The sequence below is a fragment of the Palaemon carinicauda genome, chromosome 3 (genome assembly GCF_036898095.1).
Source record: "Palaemon carinicauda isolate YSFRI2023 chromosome 3, ASM3689809v2, whole genome shotgun sequence".
Classification (NCBI taxonomy): domain Eukaryota; kingdom Metazoa; phylum Arthropoda; class Malacostraca; order Decapoda; family Palaemonidae; genus Palaemon; species Palaemon carinicauda.
In genome coordinates, this window is record NC_090727.1 from 157,346,685 (window position 1) to 157,361,906 (window position 15,222).

Here is a 15,222-nt window from a genome sequence, read left to right on the forward strand (position 1 = left end):
ATGTTTCGATGTCACAGACAACACCAATCTCACCCTTCGGGAATTTTGGAAGGAACATTTCATCATCGTATATTGCTTGAAAATTATTGACGATGCATGGCAGGGTGTCATAAAACGAATTCTTAATTCAGCGTGGAAGAAATTGTGGCCAGCTTCCGTCGCTGAGAGGGACTTTGAAGGGTTCGATACGACAGACCCTGATGACCCCGAACCTGTTGTGATGGATGAAATCATGTCTCTTGGAAAGTCCATGGGGCTGGAGGTAGACGAGGCAGACGTGAACGACCTTGTCGAGGAGCATCAGAAAGAGCTCACGACAGGAATTGATCGAGCTCCAGAAGATGCAACATTCGGAGGTGTTGCAGGAGCTCAGTAGCGAGGAGGAGGTGGAAGACGATGACCGCCTTTTTACGGCAGAAATCAAAGACGTGTTAGCGAAGTGGCAGGAGTTTTTTCATTTTATGGAAAAGAGGCACCTGGACAAGTTGGCGAGTGGTTGTGCGTTAGCCTATTGTGACAACACTTGCGTGCGTCTTTTTCGTAACATTTTGAAGGGAAGACAAAAGCAAACCTCCCTAGATAGGTTCCTTTTAAAAAGGCTGTCAAAAAGTGCAGGTGAAAGCGAGGCAAAAAGAGCCAAGCCGGAAGAAGAAAAGTAATAAAATGAAAAGGAAAACAAAATGTAGAATTAAGTTTAGTGTAACGTAAGATTAATATTTTATCTTTTAAGTGTGTGTACAGTAAGGTAATTTCATTAAAGTTAGATTTAAAGTTGAATTTCATTTAGGTTGAATTTAAAAAAAGTTATAAAAGTATTGCGTACCAAATTTGTTGCCGTCAAGTCTCTCTCCTCCCCATCCTCTCTCCCTCCTCCTCCTCCGCACACTCTGCCGTTAGCGGCTACTGTCTGTAATAAGGGATTTTGATGAAGGAAAAATCTATTTCTGGGTGAGGAACCTGTGTCGCCCAGTGAAATGCTCCTTAAATCACCATTTCTAAGGTATAAATACTGCTAAATATACCAGAGAAAAAAGTTGCATGGAATAGCAGGAATATACCCAGCTCGCTCACCCCTATAGGGTGTCGGTATAAAAACTGGGGCGAGTGAAACCACTACCAGAGGTCCCTTTTCAATTAGACTTCTCCTTCTTCAACATCCCCGGTTACTACGAGGTGTCGTTCTCTAAAGCTACTGCCCCCCCCCCCCAACCCCAACCCCACCACCACTACCTAACCTTCTCCCATCATTCCTACTAGCACCCCAAGCTTGGGCCAGCCTAGGGTGAGGAAAAAGGAGGGAGGGTTCACTTGGGCGACACACGTTCCTCGCCCAGAAATAGATATTTCCTTCGTCAAAATCCCTTTTCTGGGCTCAACCTGTGTCGCTCTGTGAAATAGTAACAGAGAATTGGTCCCATAATCTTGGAAATACACAAAAAGTTAAGGAACTGAGTTAAAAATAGAGTAATTTAATTAAGAGTGTTTTACTAAAATCCTTAATATACCAATCTCTTAATTACACCCCAAATAAAGGTCAATGTTAAGGTAGGGGAAAAAGGGAAGGCAGGTGTCGCCCTGCTCCTTATTAGGAGACAAGGCACTAAGAGGGAAAATATATAGGAAGATAGGACCCTGTTATAATGGTTGTGTTAAATCTGGAGGAACCACTATATCTTTTTAATCTTTCAAAATTCATGTGACGAAAATAATTTACTGATGTTGCTACAGCCTGGATATCTTGGGCATGTGGTACAGATTCCGGCTTGGTTCTTTTAATAAAATAAAGAATCTATTGTCTGATTCCTTTCAGGGAAATGGTTCCTCCATCCTTTCTAATAAACAAAGGTCCTGAAGACTTCAAAGAAGGTCTATTTAAATAGTTTTCCAGAGTGATAACTGGGCACAGATATAGATCCTGTGGAAGTGGGACAATCTTCCACGGGGATCATCTATTCTGTGGATCCTCATTCTTTTCTAAGAATTTTCTATCTAGAAAGAATAAAATTCCACCAGAAGAAAGAAAATCAATATGATTTGGTTCTCTAGATAATGCTGAGAGTTCGGATATTCTGGCTCCTGAGGATAAACTTATAAAAAATAATGTCTTCCTAAGAAGCGCTATATAAGTGCATGAGTCAATATCAAAGTCAGAATCTAGATCAAGGACATCATTTAAAACCCATGAAACTGCGTGAGGGCGAGTTACTGGTTTTAGTCTAGTACAGGCTCATGGAATAGACGAAAAATAAGAATCTGCAAGATTAATATTGAACCCGATCTGAAATATTTTCTTTAAAGCAGATTTAATCATAGTGATAGTATTATTGGCCAGGCCTCCTTCCAAGAAAGTTCTGAAAAAGGTAACTGCCAGATTTGTAGTCAGCGTCCGAACCTCTGAGTCTTCCAGAAATTGGCTAACTTTCTTACATCAGAATCATATTGCCGAAGGGTAGAATCTCATATACCTGACACTAGGGACAATGTGTTAAAAGGGTCATTCTCAGCATCTCTTTGTGCTGCAAATCTCAGATAGTCCATAAAGTGAAGGCACTCTGAATTCGTGAGGAAGCAGACACACTGTGAGATAGTATCATCCGTGTTAACTTGGTTCGGGAATCCGCCGAGGTCGGAGTCCTAGTTCCACCAAGATAGGGAACCAGTTGCATTGGGCCAATTGAGCGCTACGAGGGCAATCCGACCTTTGAAAGTCCTGAGCATGTCCAGGACTTTCATTAGCATGTTTAAATGTGGGATCGGGTAAATCCTCCGTCAGTTGTTCCAATCTATGGACATGTCATTTGTGACATAGGCCAGAGGGTCCAGGTTGGGGGCCACATGACATTGTGGCTTGTGGTTGGATTCCGTGGCAAATAGGTCTACTTGGAGACCCGGAACCTGTTGGCAGGTCCAATTAAATGACTTTTAGGCCAAGGACCATTCCGACTCCCGCGGAGGTGTCCTTGTTAGATCATCCCCAACCACATTTCTTACTCCCTCCAAGTAAACAGCTGACAGGTGTCAAAGGTTCCCTGTTGCCATTGAAAAGATAGCTACCATCATTTGATTTACGTGACTTGATTTGGAACCTCCCCTGTTTATGGAGTGGACTATCACTTGGCTGTCTAGTATTAGACTGATATGTTGTTTCTGTGACCTGGAAAGACTCATTAGAGTCAAGAACACTTCCATGACTTCTAAGATATTGATGTATAGTTGTCGGAGTGTCACTGTCCACAACCCCTGGACCTATTCGTATTGGGAATAGCCTCCCTAAACGCTTAGGGAGTCATCTAAATGGACCACCAGTGTTGTCACTGGGTATCGTAAAGGTACTGAGTTTGCCAGGTTTTTGACCTTCGTCCATTGTTGAAGTCTTTTCCATAGTGTAGGTGGAATCCGAGAAATTTTGTCTCGATATTTCTCATTTGCTTTGGACTGCCAAACTCAATTGATGTCTTCCAGATTGACTCTCAGTAATGTGTCTGTTACTGAGGGAAACTGGAGTAAACCTAGGATTCTTTCTTGGTTTCTCTGGGTCGTTAGTTTGACCTTGAGAGATCCTCTTGTGTTTCTTACTATCTCTATCCCCTTCTGTGGTGGAATCGACTGCTTGTGTGTGGTCAGGATCCATTAAAGACCTAACCACTGGAAGCACATTGCTGGAGAAAGACGGGACTTTTTGAAATTTATTTTGAAACCTAAGTATTCCAGAAATTTTACTGTGCCCGAGGCCTTGCGGCATTCCTTGACGCTGTTGGCCCAGATAAATCAACCGTCTAGGTAGGCCACTAACTGTATTCCTTGAGTCCTCATCTCTTGGACTATTGTCTCCGCCAACTTAGTGAATAACCTGGTCGCTATGTTGAGTCCGAATGGCATCACCTTGAAGGTGTAAGCCCGTTTGCCTAGCTTGAATCCTAGGAAAGGACGAAAAAGCCATGCTATCGGAACATGAAAATAAACGCCTGTAAGATCAATAGAGGTGGTGATGGCCCCACTGGGACATAAGGTCCTCGCCTGTGAGACGGTCAGCATATGGAACTAGTCGCATTGAATATATGTATTCAAATAGGACAAATCTAGGTTACTCTTCGTTTGTCCGAGTCTTTCTTTGGCACTGAACAAACGTGCTTGAAATTTTAAGCATATTACCTCTTTTATTGCTTTCTTCAGAAGAAGATCTGTGTAAAGTGTTAAGTCTGCTGTTGGAATCTGATAAAAACTGGTTGGTGGAGGGGGCCTTTTCATCCATATACACCCCAGAACTTTCATTATGACGTTTGCCAATTACTGAACGCCCAACGGCTCCGAAAGAGGTACAGCCTTCCTCCCACCTGGGGAGTCTCACTGGTTTGCAGAAGGCCTGCTTCCACAGCTCCCTCGAAATACTCTACCTCTCCTGGAAGCTCTTCCGCCGCCTCTATGCAGGAAGGCTCCCCTAGCTCTACTACCTCTTGCATGCGTATTATATCCGTGAAACACTCCCTGTGTTTCGAAGGAAGGATGATACGCCAGGCGCAATAAACGGAATAGTGGCTATCGGTTGTTGAGGTGGTTGGCTTACCCACACATACTGATTTTGTGGCTGGGTTCTTGAGGTGGAAGGCTGGCTCACCTGGGATACTGGCATTGCCTGTAGCACATCCTGAGCCTGTGGCCTTTGGAAGGACTGAAACTTCCTTGGTCATCTCCTGCCTCGTGATTGTGGTCCGGTGGGCTCGAATTTTTGTTTTAGAATTAGACCCCACTGGACTCTGAGGCTTTGGTTGACTCTAGCTGCTTCTCCGAGGACGCTATTTACCACGTCCTCCAGGAAGAAGTCCGCTCCCCAGATTGAGGCCTTAAGTAACCTGTTAAGCTCATGCCTAATGGAGTCCTCAAGTAAGACGAGCTTCCGGCAATTGTGACGGACTGCTGCAAGGTCATATGTATCACACTGTAGTGCGTGAGGCAAATTCTTTGTCAGGATCTTAAAAAAGTGGCTCTTTTCGTAGGCTAACAAAGTTATCTCCGTCATCGTGGCTGAGTTGATAGATCTGCCCAGCCTGGTTCTTGCACCATATTCTATCTTAATCAGAGAGTCTGGAAGTCCGGGGAGTCGTTCACTAAACTGTGTGGTGGCACAGTCCTAGTTCAATGACCCTGCCGTGAAAGTAACAGGTGCATCGATCCAGCATTCTTGGCCTCCCGGGAACAACAGGGAAGTTAGTTCCGTATTCCTTAGTTGCGGCATGGGCTTGCCTTCCATATCCACCTGTAAGGTAAGGCCTACTACCTTGGTGGTACATGGTGTCGGGGTTTGCCCGTCCACCTCGAACATAGTGTATGTATTCTTATGAGGGGTTAACTTGGTATTGACACATTCCCACTCATTTAAAGTCCGGACCCAGGTGGACCGAGCTTGCTCTTTTGGCTAGATAACGGTGTCCTTGGGAACCTTGTCTACCCGTATTAGCTCTTCCACTGACGGGCGCTCGTATTAAGGGAAGATGAATTGTAAACCCGGCGAATATCATTCAAAATCTCCTACCGGACGGGGACCACCTCCTGCTATTGTCAACATGCCCTCTGAGAAACGGGTCATGAAGAGCCAATCGCCACGGGTCGTTCTAAACGATCGCCGGGAGCATTGACGCGTCCGGAACCACAAACTAGCGTTGTTGTGGTAGTCCAGACCGCAAGGATTTTCTATCAGATTTTCCTGATTTTGCAGTCCCTGGCCCAAACCGTCCATAAACAGCAGTCGATCGGCAATTGGACCAAACTGGGACTACGTAGACTATACTACTCAACCTCTCCATGAGCTGGCATCAAAACAGATACCTGTATGTCAAATATAAACTATAAAAAGACTTATGTCAGCCTGTTAAACATAAAAACATTTGCTGCAAGGTTGAACTTTTGAAGTTCTAGTGATTCAACTACCCAATTAGGAAGATCATTCCACAACTTGGTCACACCTGGAATAAAACTTCTAGAATACTGTGAAGTATTGAGCCTCATGATGAAGGAGGCCTGACTATTAGAATTAATTCATGCCGAATCTAAAATGCAGTGTATACTATGTAAGAAAAATATTATATACAGTAGAAAGGGCTTAATTTCGTTATTTTGAATTTCTAATGATACAGTAAGTGAAACAACATATCTTTGCATACATTAAGAATATTTGTTATTCATATGTGCCCATTTCCTTGGTATTGGTAGCTTTAAATCAGCTAATGACAAAATCTGCACGGTGTGATTACATTTTTTCAGTTGGGCTCGCATCGAAAAAAGTCTTTTTCAATATTAATCTTACCCGATGATCATGTAGCTGTCAACTCCGTTGCCCGACAGAAATCTACGGTCGGGATACGCCAGCGATCGCTATACAGGTGGGGGTGTACTCACCAGCGCCATCTGTGGTCAGGTACTCCAGTACTTCTTGTCAACAAGACCTCAATTTTTCCTCTGTCGTGCCACCGGCAAGACCTACATGGATACGCTGTTGATTTTGGAGTCTTTTGTTCACGATTTGGTGAAGTATTTGCTCTGAAATTTAGCCTTCGCTGTACAGGAAGCTTTAGCTTAGCTTAGCAAGCTTTTGGTATTAATTTGATTCATTGGTTAACGATCTTTGCTTTACTTTGGAATTCCCCCTTTGACTACTTCTAAAATTCAAGATGTCTGACCATTCCCAAGTTCCTAAATACAGGCGATGTAGTGTTAGGACTTGTAATAGGCGTCTTCCGAAGGCCTCTGTTGATCCTCACACCGTATGTTCCAATTGTAGGGGAAAATCCTGTCAATTGGAAGATCGATGTGGGGAATGTGCTGGGCTTTCGGAATTCGATTTTAATGAATTCCTCAGATATACTCGTAGGTTAGAGAAGGAGAGAGATAGGAGGAGTTCTTCTCGCTCTTTGGATATTTCCTCTCCCCATGCCCCTCAACCTTTTCCTTCCCCTGTGGTGGTGACCCCCGAACCTGCTACGAGTGCTCAGCCTGCAATGGCTGATATGTTGCGTGCCATTCAGGCTCTCGGTGATAAGGTGGAGTCATTGGTTAGTGACCGCAATCAGCTCTTGGCAGATGTCAGAGAGCTGAAAGCGAAGAGTGCAGTGGGAAGTGTTAGTGCTAGTGCTGTGCATAGTGTCAGTGTCAGTGTTGCGCATGAGGATGCATCTGTGCGTGCCAGTCGTCCTCCCAGTCCGGGACCTCTTGCAAGCTCCCAAGCCCAGGGGAGAAGCAATGTCGAAGGACCAAAGGGTTCGGCAGGCCTTGATCGGCGCACAGATGTATCCTCAGTGGTTGCGGACGTATCTACTAAGGATCGTCCCTTCCACTCCCAGACGAATGAGCCCTTACATTCCTCGTCTGTGGAAGAGGTTTCCAGGAGGAAACGGTGGACTAAGGTCTCACGACCGCTCAAGCGTAAAGTCCCTTCCGAGCTAGTCCAACGGCCCAGGTGTAGCCACTGGGTCAGTTCGGACTCGCCGCAGTCTTCTGATGACTGCACACCTCCCAAGAGAGGTAGAGTGGTCCCTCAACAGGCCTCTGCTCCAACCACTGTAGACCCTAAGTGGTCCATGCTGCAGACTATGCAGTCTCAGCTTGCGGCTTTTATGCAGGAGTATCATGCAGAGAAGGTTAACACCCCTCCTCCTGTGAGAGCTCCTCCACCGTTGCGCAGTCCTCACTGCCAGACGCATGTTCGTGCTGCACCTTCTGCTTACATGCGTGAGCTGCCGCATCGGGAGTTGCCGGGTTCCAGCACTATGCGGCATTCTCCTCAGCCCATGCAGCATGCTCTGCAGACCTTACAGCATGCTCCGCATACCATGCAGCATGAGCCGCATTCCATGCAGCATGAGCCTCATACCATGCAGCATGAGCCTCATCCCATGCAGCATGAGCCGCATACCATGCAGCATGAGCCTCATACCATGCAGCATGAGCCGCATCCCATGCAGCATGAGCCGCATGCCATGCAGCATGAGCCGCATGCCTTACAGCATGCTCTGCATACCACACCGCATGCTCCTCAGCCCACCGCAGACCCTCCCTCTCACCGGCCCTCTGCTTTTGTTGTTGTCAGCTCACAGTCTGTCCAGCAGAGGCATGATGATGGATCCGCAGGTACGCATGCACCCGTTCTGCAGGATTCAGCCGTTCAGCTTGCTGCTCTGCCTTTGCCTCTTACAACTCACCTGTCGGGTGAGGAGGTTTCTGAGGATGAAGCTGCTCATCTAGATGATCCTCACTCTGATGTTGAAGGACACAAGTCTTCGCCACCCTCCTTAGACTTTCGCAAAGTCCTTGCTTTGTTCAGAGAGTTGTACCCTGAACACTTTGTGTCTGCAACCCCTCGTTCTCCTCCCTCCGAGTTTGCTCTGGGCATGCAGACTACCGCGCCTGCCTTCACCAAGCTTGTTCTCGCCAGATCATCAAGGAGAGCTTTGAGGGTTATGGGGGATTGGTTGCAGTCCAAGAAGCAACTAGGAAGGACCTCTTTTGTGTTTCCTCCTCCCAAGCTGGCTTCTAAGTCGGGCGTCTGGTATGCCACGGGAGAGGAACCTGGCTTGGGGGTTCCTGCCTCTGCCCAGGCCGACTTCTCAAGTCTGGTTGACTCTCCCCGCAGGTCGGCTATGAGACGTTCGAAGATCTGCTGGTCCTTTTCAGATCTTGATCACTTGTTAAAGGGAGTCTTTCGTGCCTTCGAGATATTCAACTTCCTCGATTGGTGTCTGGGAGCCTTAAGCAGGAAGACTTCCCCTTCTGACAAGGACTCAGCCATGCTGATCATGTCCAGCATGGACAAGGCAATACGGGATGGGTCTGGCGAGCTTGCGGCTTCTTATGTATCAGGGGTCCTCAAGAAAAGAGAACATCTGTGCTCCTTCTTATCTGCTGGTATCACCCCTTGCCAGAGGTCAGAGTTGCTGTTTGCTCCTCTTTCCAAGTGTCTGTTTCCGGAGGAGTTAATTAAGGGGATGGCTGCCTCTCTTCTCCAGAAGGATACGCATGACCTCATGGCTTCTTCTGCACGTAAGGCTAAGACCTTACCTTCCGTGCCTAAACCTTACCGCCCCTTAGCAGTTGATACACCTGCTTCCAGGTTCATCCCGCCCTTTCGTGGCAGAACCTCCAGCAGAGGAGGTACCCGTGCAGACAGTCACCGTGGCAAGTCCAAGAAGGGGTCCAAGTCCACAAGAGGCAAGTTTTGACTGCCTTCATCTCCAGATAGCTGTAGGAGCCAGACTCAAGACCTTCTGGCAAGCTTGGGAGAGCAGAGGTGCAGACGCTCAGTCTGTGAAGTGGTTGAGGGAGGGATACAGAATTCCGTTCTGCCGCAATCCCCCTCTAGCTACATCTCCCATCAACCTCTCTCCCAACTACAAGGAGAAGGACAAGAGGCTAGCGTTGCAACAAGAGGTGTCGCTCTTGCTACAAAAGGAGGCAGTGGTCATAGTCCGGGACCATCAATCCCCGGGCTTTTACAACCGTCTCTTCCTGGTAGCCAAGAAGACAGGAGGTTGGAGACCGGTGCTGGACGTCAGTGCGCTCAATGCTTATGTCACCAAGCAGACGTTCACGATGGAGACGACGAAGTCGGTCCTAGCAGCGGTCAGGCAGGAGGACTGGATGGTCTCGTTAGACCTGAAAGACGCATACTTTCACGTCCCCATCCATCCAGACTCCCAACCTTTCCTGAGGTTCGTCTTTGGAAAGGTTGTGTACCAGTTCCAAGCCCTGTGCTTTGGCCTAAGCACGGCACCTCTTGTGTTTACGCGACTGATGAGGAATATTGCGAAATTCCTTCACTTGGCAGACATCAGAGCCTCCCTCTATTTAGACGACTGGCTTTTAAGAGCTCCCACAAGTCGTCGCTGTCTGGAGAATCTCAGATGGACTATGGATCTGACCAAGGAACTGGGCCTCCTGGTCAATTTAGAGAAGTCCCAGCTCGTCCCATCCCAGACCATTGTTTACCTGGGTATGGAGATTCAGAGTCGAGCTTTTCGGGCTTTTCCGTCGGCCCCAAGGATCAACCAAGCCCTAGAGTGCATCCTGAGCATGCTGAGAAGGAACCGATGCTCAGTAAGGCAGTGGATGAGTCTAACAGGGACACTTTCATCGCTGGCCCTGTTCATCGAGTTAGGGAGACTCCACCTCCGCCCCCTTCAGTATCATCTGGCTGCTCACTGGATCAAGGACATGACGCTAGAGACGGTCTCAATTCCTGTTTCCGAAGAGATGAGGTCTACTCTAACGTGGTGGAAGAACAGCATTCTTCTCAAGGAAGGTCTTTCGTTGGCTGTTCAGACCCCCGACCACCGTCTCTTCTCGGACGCATTAGACTCGGGCTGGGGTGCGACATTGGACGGACAGGAATGCTCGGGAACATGGAATCAGGAGCAGAGGACACTTCACATCAATTGCAAGGAGTTGTTGGCGGTTCATCTGGCCTTAATGAACTTCAAGTCCCTCCAGCTAAACAAGGTGGTGGAGGTGAACTCCGACAACACCACAGCCTTGGCTTACATCTCCAAGCAGGGGGGGACTCATTCGAGGAAGTTGTTCGAGATCGCAAGGGACCTCCTCATTTGGTCAAAAGATCGAAGGCTCACGCTGGTAACGAGGTTCATTCAGGGCGATATGAATGTCATGGCAGATCGCCTCAGCCGGAAGGGTCAGGTCATCCCCACAGAGTGGACCCTTCACAAGAATGTTTGCAGCAGACTTTGGTCCCTGTGGGGTCAGCCAACCATAGATCTGTTCGCTACCTCGATGACCAAGAGGCTCCCATTGTATTGTTCTCCGATTCCAGACCCGGCAGCAGTTCACGTGGATGCCTTTCTGCTGGATTGGTCCCATCTCGACCTGTATGCATTCCCGCCGTTCAAGATTGTCAACAGGGTACTTCAGAAATTTGCCTCTCACAAAGGGACACGGCTGACGTTGGTTGCTCCCCTCTGGCCCGCGAGAGAATGGTTCACAGAGGTACTGCAATGGCTGGTCGACGTTCCCAGGACTCTCCCTCTAAGAGTGGACCTTCTGCGTCAACCTCACGTAAAGAAGGTACATCCAAGCCTCCACGCTCTTCGTCTGACTGCCTTCAGACTATCGAAAGACTCTCAAGAGCTAGAGGCTTTTCGAAGGAGGCAGCCAGAGCGATTGCCAGAGCAAGGAGGACATCCACTCTCAGAGTCTATCAATCTAAATGGGAAGTCTTCCGAAGCTGGTGCAAGGCCAATGCAGTTTCCTCAACCAGTACCACTGTAACCCAGATTGCTGACTTCCTGTTACATCTAAGGAACGTTAGATCCCTATCAGCTCCTACGATCAAGGGTTACAGAAGTATGTTGGCAACGGTTTTCCGCCACAGAGGCTTGGATCTTTCCTCCAACAAAGATCTACAGGACATCCTTAGGTCTTTTGAGACCTCTAAGGAACGTCGGTTGTCCACTCCAGGCTGGAATCTAGACGTGGTCCTAAGGTTCCTGATGTCATCTAGATTTGAACCGCTCCAATCAGCCTCTTTCAAGGACCTCACATTAAAAACTCTTTTCCTCGTATGCCTAGCAACAGCTAAAAGAGTAAGTGAGATCCACGCCTTCAGCAGGAACATAGGTTTCACATCGGAAACGGCTACATGTTCCTTGCAGCTCGGTTTTTTGGCTAAAAACGAGCTTCCTTCACGTCCTTGGCCTAAATCGTTCGAGATCCCTAGCCTATCCAACTTGGTGGGTAACGAGTTGGAGAGAGTACTTTGCCCAGTCAGAGCTCTTAGGTACTATCTGAAAAGGTCAAAACCCTTACGAGGACAATCAGAAGCCTTATGGTGTGCTGTTAAGAAGCCTTCGCTACCAATGTCTAAGAACGCAGTTTCTTACTACATCAGGCTTCTGATTAGAGAAGCTCATTCTCATATGAAGGAAGAAGACCTTGCTTTGCTGAAGGTAAGGACACATGAAGTGAGAGCTGTGGCTACTTCAGTGGCCTTCAAACAGAACCGTTCTCTGCAGAGTGTTATGGATGCAACCTATTGGAGAAGCAAGTCAGTGTTCGCATCATTCTATCTCAAAGATGTCCAGTCTCTTTACGAGAACTGCTACACCCTGGGACCATTCGTAGCAGCGAGTGCAGTAGTAGGTGAGGGCTCAGCCACTACATTCCCATAATCCCATAACCTTTTTAACCTTTCTCTTGATTACTTTTATTGTTGTCTTTGGGTTGTACGGTCGGCTAAGAAGCCTTCCGCATCCTGGTTGATTTGGCGGGTGGTCAATTCTTTCTTGAGAAGCGCCTAGGTTAGAGGTTGTGATGAGGTCCTTTAGTATGGGTTGCAGCCCTTTATACTTCAGCACCTAAGAGTCGTTCAGCATCCTAAGAGGACCGCTACGCTCAGTAAGGAAGACGTACTTATTAAAGGCAGAGTAATGGTTCAAGTCGACTTCCTTACCAGGTACTTATTTATTTTATATTGTTATTTTGAATAACTAATAAAATGAAATACGGGATACTTAGCTTCTTTGTTAACATGTGTACTGGTCTCCACCCACCACCCTGGGTGTGAATCAGCTACATGATCATCGGGTAAGATTAATATTGAAAAATGTTATTTTCATTAGTAAAATAAATTTTTGAATATACTTACCCGATGATCATGATTTAAAGGACCCGCCCTTCCTCCCCATAGAGAACCAGTGGACCGAGGAGAAAATTGAGGTCTTGTTGACAAGAAGTACTGGAGTACCTGACCACAGATGGCGCTGGTGAGTACACCCCCACCTGTATAGCGATCGCTGGCGTATCCCGACCGTAGATTTCTGTCGGGCAACGGAGTTGACAGCTACATGATCATCGGGTAAGTATATTCAAAAATTTATTTTACTAATGAAAATAACATATTTCATTGACACCCGCAGAATTATTCCTCAAATAGGCTATTTATTATGAAGATAAGCCAATAACAGATAAGATAAGAATGGTTTTATTATCTTTATGTACATAAATATACAGTAAGTGTATACAGTATTAATATTTCAGAACTATGTAGGCTACTTCTTTTTGTGATGACCTTTGCTAACTTTTATCTGAAATCCGTTATAGCTGTGTCTCTTATTGCGAACTTTTACTGTGCGTGTATGTGCGTGTGCACACACACACTGACCTAAACCTGTTTGAAACATTTTTACCAGTTACACTATTAGAGGAAGTTGATATCTCTGAAACATGAATGATTTTTAATATATTTTCTTTTCCTAGTCTCATCATCAATTTATAAGTATTGTCAAGTTGCATTTTTTATTACAGGGCAGAAGTTAGCCAATACTGCTGAAGTATTTCCTGGTGCATCCAGCAACAAAGATGGATCCAGTTCCAGTGATCAGTTATCTAAAGTAGTTAGTGCATCTAAGCAGCTGTCAAATACTTCATCTTCACCAAAGATCATAGGAAGTGACTCAGATTTAAACTGCAATCCATCCTTTATGGAACCTGAAACATTGCTCTATTGTTTAGAGGAAAGTGATAACAATAGCATTGATAACACAAACTTGGATTGTCAGAAAGGTTCAAAGATACTCAAAACTGGGGTTAAGACGCCTAAAGGACGTCCCAGAAGAGCCAGGAAAGCCCGTTATGATGCTGATTATGTGGAGCTTGATGAATTATTTTGTAGTGAAGAGGAAGATACTGACTCTGCTCCAGAAATCCAAGGTTTTCTTATGAGGGCTGAGTCAGTGAGTGATCAAAGTACTCAAACTATTTTGCAGTATACTTACATTCAGAATCTGGAAGATGAATGTTATAATTTAAGATGTGAATTGTCAAGAATTAAAGGGAAATATATGTTTAAAGACATGGAGCTTGAGATGTTTAAGGACAATGATGAAAAGGTAAAGTATTTAACAGGTTTAGAAAACTATAATATGTTGAAAGCTCTCAGTGACATTATTAGTGAGTATCAGCGGCATCTTGTTAGGTTAAGTAGTTTTCAGCAGCTTATGGTTACCTTGATGAAAATCAAGCTGAATTTACCAATGAAATTTTTTGGAGTATTATTTAATGTTAACTTGACTGGTATATCCAGATTGTTTAATGAAACAATCGATCTTCTTTTCAAGAAGCTAGTTCCTCTTTGTATTGTGTGGCCCAACAGAGAAGATATGAGGAAAATACTTCCTTCAGAGCTGAATGATTGTCAGAACTGTGTATATATAACTGACACATTCGACCTGCAAGTAGACCTGTCAAGTGGGTCGTCATCAACATTCAACAAAGTTGATGGTGGATCTAGTCTCGACTTGAATACTACAAGTAAAGGTCAGACAGTGAGAAGGTTTCTCATGACAATTGCCCCTCAGGGGTCTGTGATATTCATTTCGAAAGGAGTGCTTGGAGAAGTTAGTGATAGAACTCTTGCTCTTGAAAGTGGATTTTTTGAAAACATCACCCCGGGTGATGTTATATTAACTGAAAAAGAACTGGGTATTGATGACGCTGTTGCAGTTATGGGTGCAACTCTCAGGAGCTCCAACTCGATAAAAAGTCAAGGGAAAGCTGTGATGAACAATGGGGAGGGAGATAATCCAAGACTAGTACGTATTAAAAGGGCTATTCAGCTTTTGAAAAAGAAATATACGATTTTAGATAATAAAATTCCCATAAATTGGGTAAAGGTCTCTGAAAAAGAAACTCATACAACCTTAGACAAAATTGTTCACATAGTATGTGCACTGTCAAACATGGCAAACAGAGTTTGGTCGTATGAAAAGTATCTCCCGGCAAAGACTCAAAGTGTTACCAGCTAGATCAGGTTTTTTTAAATATTAAACTTAGCCGGTGAATATATAATAGCTGACGTCTCCGACGGCTCGACAGAATTAAAAAACTCGCGAGCGATCGCCATGAAGGTAGCGGGTGTGCCCACCAGCGCCGACTATCGGCCAGATACCGCATATACATGTAAACAGCTCCAGTTCTTCTCTGTGGGTTTCATCGACAAGTCGATTCCACTCGCTATTATGACCTCGAGTTTTCTACCGAATTGGTGAAGTACTTGGTTTTGGTTTTATTGCTTTCGCCGTGTTGGATTATTCAATACTATCCTCAAAAGAAATGCTTTTGAAAGGAGAGTAAAAGTGTTTTGCCCTTGCTCTTTTATCTCTGGTTTTTTCCATAGAGTAAAGATGGCCGACCCTTCCCTTAGTGTACGGAAGTGTGTTTTAGGCT

General features: G+C 45.7%; 1 protein-coding gene across 1 annotated transcript in view; it reads left to right on the plus strand.

Annotated features, from left to right (window-relative positions):
- Positions 1 to 14,824, plus strand: part of LOC137638712 (uncharacterized) — a 68,745-nt gene extending 53,921 nt beyond the window's left edge. Inside the window, exon 3 of the mRNA XM_068371033.1 lies at positions 13,303 to 14,824. Coding sequence (XP_068227134.1) covers positions 13,303 to 14,801 — 1,499 coding nt within the window. The 3' untranslated portion in view covers positions 14,802 to 14,824. The remainder of the gene's footprint in view (positions 1 to 13,302) is intronic.
- The last annotated feature ends 398 nt before the right edge of the window (positions 14,825 to 15,222 follow it).